Genomic DNA, 6,168 nt, shown 5'->3' with positions numbered 1-6,168 from the left:
TTAACTTGGAATACAGTACTACCATATTGCTTCTCTTACACAAGTTTCTTTTAATATTTTCCTTTTATATCTTTTATCTCCTTATCTTAAACCTGACCATGCCCAATTGTTCCCCTCCCTTGTTGAATTCTTAGAATACTCTATGAGTTTGTTATACATGTAATAGACTAACAAAAATAAAAACAAAAAGAAACGATGGTGGACTGAACTGCATTGATTTAAATGACAGATTGCACTGATGTTAACCACTGATCTCAAAACCACTGATTTTAACCATGGATCTCAAAACTGCACTAAAATGCAGACTTGGGGGTTTCTTAGAATTCCCAAGCAATTATCGGTACAACACTGCCAGTAAGTCATATGCAGGTAAGATGGCAGGCAACTATTTACCATATTGGCCCAAATATAAGCCGCACCCGAATATAAGCCACACCTTTAAAATTTGGGGGGGAGAAAAAAAGACAATACCCGAATATAAGCCGCTCCCTTAAAATTCCACAGGCACTCACACCTGTAAATGTCAAATGTAGAAGAAAATCCAATGGGTACTAGAGAGGACCCGCAAGTGGGTTTAACACCTGTTCATAGCACCGTAAATGCAAATTAAAAAATCAGTACTGCACTGTAAAATACAGGGAAAGCGATGTATGACAATAGAATTAATTGCACAACAGTCTCAAGCTCGCAAATCTGCAAGAAAACATTTTTTTGTTCTGTTTTACCATATGTCTGTTTCAGCAGCGATATCGTAAAAGCCAATTTATGTAAGGTCGCAAATTTAAGCCGCACTTTAACTTTTCAGTTGGAATTTGGGGGGAAAGTGCAGTTTATATTTGGGCCAATATGGTATGTGGACTACTTATTTTCATTGACTGATTTTGCCAGGCTGATCTACAGGATCAAGTTGTATGTTTTGACTGGGACTGATAAGCATCATTTGGAATGAAGTCAAACCAGTCTGTCATTGGATTGGAAAAAATGCTATTTTACACTCATTTTCATGCTATATGGCAGTGAATCCAACCTCCATGCCTGTTAATGAAGAGGAAGCAGATGAGCTGTAGTCATGAACTAAGGATGATGAGACACCATTTCTTTCCTCCTGATTGTGAGAAGTTTGACACACATGATCAAGGAAAGAGGCATGGGGAGATTTTTTTTTTAACTTACCAAGATCACTGGAAACTCTCACAAACTGGCTGAGAGCAGCTCCTGCATTTGTTGAAAGAAAAGTCTCATCATCAGGAGTCAGCTGTAAACACAAAGAATGAAAGAAATAAGGATGAGTCAGCCATGGAACTTTTAATATCACTTAAACCAGTGATGGCCAAACTTGGCCCTCCAGCTGTTTTGGGACTACAACACCCATCATCCCTAGCTAACAGGGCCAGTGGTCAGGGATGATGGGAACTGTAGTCCCAAAACAGTTGGAGGGACAAGTTTGGTCATCACTGACTTAAACATTTAAAATGAAAGTGGCATAATCAATACAAGAAAACATTTCCAAACAAGCCTTCATAGCTTCAAGACTCCAGACAAAGCCTTAAATAGTGTTGAGGCATAGTGAAAAAGACATCCAATTCTGTAATATTCTGTGCAGTTTCTAAGGGATCCAGATTCTGCAGCAGGGTATAAGACTAGTACTACATAACGTGTGTAATCCATGCAATTCCATTTATAGCCCCATAAGGGACATGCCAAGCAAATTTAGTACCTTCTCCCCAAGCTTCCTGAGAGCGGTGAGAATTTCCACTTTTTGCTGAGTATAGACGTCCCGTCCCAACTTTCCAACAATCAGATCTCTGTCCATCTATAAAGGGGAAGAGAAAACCGGGAAGTGGGGGTGGATGACACTAATTATGCATCTGATGAATGAAGATTTACACAGCCCTTAGGAATTAACACCCATTATTTGTGTACCATGAGAAAGAAATTTGTGGCATTTGCTAAGTGTCAGTCGCAGAAAAGATCGAATGCCATCTCCCACCATCAGCCCCATCTGGCATAGCGCACAGTGAGGGATGATGGGAGTTGTAGTCCAGCAACAACCTGTCCAGGTTACAGGTTCCCCATCCCTCCTTGGGCAGAGTTCTCCCATCACACATTTCCATGTGATTGTGTGAACCAGTTCACAGGCACTGCATGGGGCAAAGCTCCCAATTAAATCAAAGCTTCTACAGCCTGACTAAATCATCATCATCTTCTTCTCATTATCATTATCATTAACATTTGATTACTGACTGCCCTATACCTGCAGGTCTCAGGGCGGCTCATAAGATAAAATCACAACACAAAAGCACAAAATAATAAAAACAGGAACAACCAATAATCCACCCCCCCAAATTAGTTTTCATAATTTAGTCTGCCCAGCCCAGGACTAGGCAATGCTGTTAACACTCCCAGCTTCTCATCTTTGAAAATCAGTATAAAACATTGTTTAAGATTTACAAGTTTAAAAAAAATATGTAGATCACATTGGGATGCCTCACAGGAAGCGGTTTATAAATGAAATGAACTAATGATTCTAAACAAACTTCACGTATGTACACTTTTTAAAAAGGTGATAAAACATCTTTACCTCTGCCAATCTCGTCCGCAGCTGCCCTGGCTGCTTTTTGGCAAACATCCTGATGACTTCCGGGGTTTTAAAAGCCTGGCTGATGGCCGCTTGTATAGCCTGGAAGAGGAAGATTACAAGCTAAAACCCTCGCGAAAGATTCGAGTTACCTTTATAGGAAGCTGCATTACACCATTGGTGCATCTAGTTCAGCACTGTGACTGGCAATGTCCCACCGGAGTTTTAGAGAGGAGGCATTCCCAGGCCCATCTAAAGATGATCAGATTTAACCTGGGGCATTCTAGGTGCAAAGCAGATGCTCTACCATTGAGCTACGTCCTTTCGCTTAAGAAATAGGAAGCTGCCTTAAGCAGTCAGATCACTCAGACCACTTAAGCTGTCAGACCACTCAATATAGCTCAGCACTGCCTAAACTGACTGGCAGTGGCTCCAAAGGGTTTCAGGCAGGGGTCTCTTCCAGCCCTAGCTGGATATGCTGGGGACTGAAGCAGGGACCTTCTGCAGTCAAAGCAGATGCTCTCCTTTTGAGTGATGGACTCAATGTCATAATGCAGTGTTTTAGACACACTACGTCAAAAAAAAAAAAAGTCCCCTCCAAACACTCACCAATTGCATCCCACTAAGTTCGTCTACCAATGTCATGTTTCCAGACATGATCTTCTTCAGGGAATCATTGAACTCACTCAGCTGCTCAAGGGTTTCTTTCTTGGTCTCTTCATACTCATCTGCATCCAGATCATCTCTGAATAAGAGCAAGCACTGCGACTCAGCCAACAGGTTAACCACAGTAGGGCTCTACATAGGAACATAGGAAGGTGCCTTGTACCGAGTCAGACCATTAGTCAATCTATTATATTCCAACAGCCATCCCGCTTGTTAATAGTGGGCTGCTTTCCCCATCTCACAAAATTAATGATGCCAGTATTTTACTATGCCACCCTGAAACAGTGCGGAGCTGCTGCTAGTCGGTGTAGACAGTACTGAGCTATGTTACCTCTAGGTTCAGCAGCAGTACGTATCTGAGTATCAGTTGCCACGGAACAGTAACAGGAGACAGCTAATGTCCTCATGTCCTGCTTGTGGGCTTCCCAAAAGGCATCAGATTGGACACCAAGGGAAACAGGATACTGGACTAGAAAAGTCTTTGGTCTGATCCAGCAGGGCTCTTCTTACATTCTTAACAACAGCAACACAACATACTGGCATGTCACATGAAGCACTGGAAGATCCTTAAAGGATGTTTGAAAAGGACAAAATCCAAATGAGTGCATGCATCACCCAGTAGTGTCTGGTGCCCATTGGTACTGGAAGGCCAGAAGGCAGGGAGCCTAACAGTAGGTGGAACCAAAGTGAACTAATTCTAGCTTTGTCCACATTCTCCTCCGTCCTAAGTTCTACAATGGCAATACTGAGATTATGAAGGAGGAAGCTGGCAGGCAATCCCGCCACCCACCCCCCGGACTAGTACTATGTAAGAAGTCAAGGTAGGGTCTGACTAAGAGCAGGCTGACATTAGTGGGACTGTGCCCCATTAGCCCTGATAGGCCAGCCTCCAATGACATCATCCCGTCCATCTACAAACAGCTAAAGACTGGATGGAGAAAAAGATGCCTGCCCTGCCCTACATGGCGTTAACACAAAGATTTTGTGACAGATTAATCAATTTCAGGATGGAATTTATTACCTACACTCCTCCAGATCTTGCAATTGCTGCATTAGTCTATCCAGCTGCTCTTCCAAGTTCTGTTTCAACTTACTGGTCTCAATTGCTCCCCTTGAAGCCATTTCAAATTTTGTGCATTACAGACCACCTGAAAGAGACAAGAAACGTACATGTAGTGTGTGTTATTTAAACTGCCAATATCATAACGATGTAATACAAATTGACGGTGCAACTGCATTTGGAATATTGTATGCAGTTCTGGTCACAAAGGATATTGTAGAGCTGGAGAAGGTTCAGAAAAGGACAACAGAAGAAGAAGAAGAGTTTGGATTTGATATCCCGCTTTATCACTACCCAAAGGAGTCTCAAAGCGGCTAACATTCTCCTTTCCCTTCCTCCCCCACAACAAACACTCTGTGAGGTGAATGGGGCTGAGAGACTTCAGAGAAGTGTGACTAGCCCAAGGTCACCCAGCAGCTGCATGTGGAGGAGCGGGGAATCAAACCCGGTTCACCAGATTACAAGTCTACCGCTCTTAACCACTACACCACACTGGCTCTCAAAATCAGAAATGATCAAGAGGATGGATTGACTCCACCCCCTAAAGAAAGAATGCAGCATTTGGGACTTTTTAGTTTAGAGAAAAGGCAAACAAGAAGTGAAATGATATAAGTCATGATATAAGATATATAAGATATAATATGATATAAGATATATATTATTCATGGAATGGAGAAAGTGCACAGTAAAACATTTTTCTCCCGCTTTCATAACACTAGAACTCATGGGCTTCCAATGAATCTGAATGTTGGAGGATTCAGGATAGATAAAAGAAAGTACCGTATTTTTTGCTCTATAAGACTCACTTTTTCCCTCCTAAAAAGTAGAGGGAAATGTGTGTGCGTCTTATGGAGCGAATGCAGGCTGTGCAGCTATCCCAGAAGCCAGAACAGCAAGAAGGATTGCTGCTTTCACTGCGCAGCGATCCCTCTTGCTGTTCTGGCTTCTGAGATTCAGAATATTTTTTTGTTTGTTTTCCTCCTCCAAAAACTAGGTGCATCTTGTGGTCTGGTGTGTCTTACAGAGCGAAAAATACGGTACTTCTTCACACAGCACATAGTTAAACTGTAGAACCCACTCCCACAGGAGGCAGTGATAGCCATCAACCTGGATGGCTTTAAAAGAGGATTACAGTGGTGCCTCGCAAGACGAAAAGAATCCGTTCCGTGAGTCTCTTCGTCTAGCGGTTTTTTCATCTTGCGAAGCAAGCCCATTAGCGGATTAGCGCTATTAGCGGCTTAGCGGCTATTAGCGGCTATTAAAGGCTTAAGGGATTAGCGGATTAGCTGCTAAAAGGCTATTAGCAGCTTAGTGGTTTAGAAAAAGGGGGTGGGGAGCGGAAAAAACCCCAGGAATCGCAAGACATTTTCGTCTTGCGAAGCAAGCCCATAGAGAAATTCGTCCTGTGAAGCACCTCCAAAACGGAAAACCCTTTCGTCTAGCGGGTTTTCCATCTTGCGAGGCATTCGTCTTGCGGGGCACCACTGTACACATATTCATAGAGGGCAAGGCTATCAATAGCCACTAGTTACAATGGCTATATTCTACCTCCACTATCAGAGGTGTCATGCCTCTGAATATCAATTGCTGAGAGTCACAAGTGGGCAGAGTGCTATTGGGCTTATGTCCAGCTTGAAGGCTTTCGACAGACATCTGATTGGACACTGTGAAAACAGGCTGCTGGACTAGATGAGCCATTGAATGATCCAGCAGGCTTCTCTTATGTTCTTAAAAGGAAATAGCAGGCTAGTTATACAGCGAAAGTGGCATAAAAGAACTTTGCTCTAGTACAAAGGTAAATGTCATCTTCTTTATTTAAACATGCCCATCCTGTTCGAGAGGCTCAAAGAAGATAATATTGTAT

The 6,168-nt window shown here is 42.7% G+C and overlaps 1 protein-coding gene across 3 annotated transcripts in view; it reads right to left on the bottom strand.

Moving 5' to 3' along the window:
- LZIC (leucine zipper and CTNNBIP1 domain containing) overlaps nucleotides 1–6,168 on the bottom strand; it is a 30,470-nt gene that overhangs the window by 22,948 nt on the left and 1,354 nt on the right. For 2 of the 3 annotated variants that reach the window (XM_083454345.1, XM_083454346.1), the window contains exons 2-6: nucleotides 4,266–4,392; nucleotides 3,188–3,323; nucleotides 2,582–2,680; nucleotides 1,718–1,813; nucleotides 1,174–1,255 (exon numbers count right to left, since the gene is read on the bottom strand). In XM_083454345.1, coding sequence (XP_083310471.1) covers nucleotides 1,174–1,255; nucleotides 1,718–1,813; nucleotides 2,582–2,680; nucleotides 3,188–3,323; nucleotides 4,266–4,366 — 514 coding nt within the window. In that variant the 5' untranslated portion in view covers nucleotides 4,367–4,392. Of the gene's footprint in view, nucleotides 1–991; nucleotides 1,256–1,717; nucleotides 1,814–2,581; nucleotides 2,681–3,187; nucleotides 3,324–4,265; nucleotides 4,393–6,168 lie in introns of those variants that run through there. The other variant, XM_083454344.1, reaches the window with a different exon arrangement.

This window comes from Podarcis tiliguerta (genome assembly GCF_965153285.1).
Source record: "Podarcis tiliguerta genome assembly, chromosome: 8".
In the NCBI taxonomy this organism is placed as follows: domain Eukaryota; kingdom Metazoa; phylum Chordata; class Lepidosauria; order Squamata; family Lacertidae; genus Podarcis; species Podarcis tiliguerta.
This window is presented reverse-complemented; position numbering and strand designations above follow the sequence as displayed.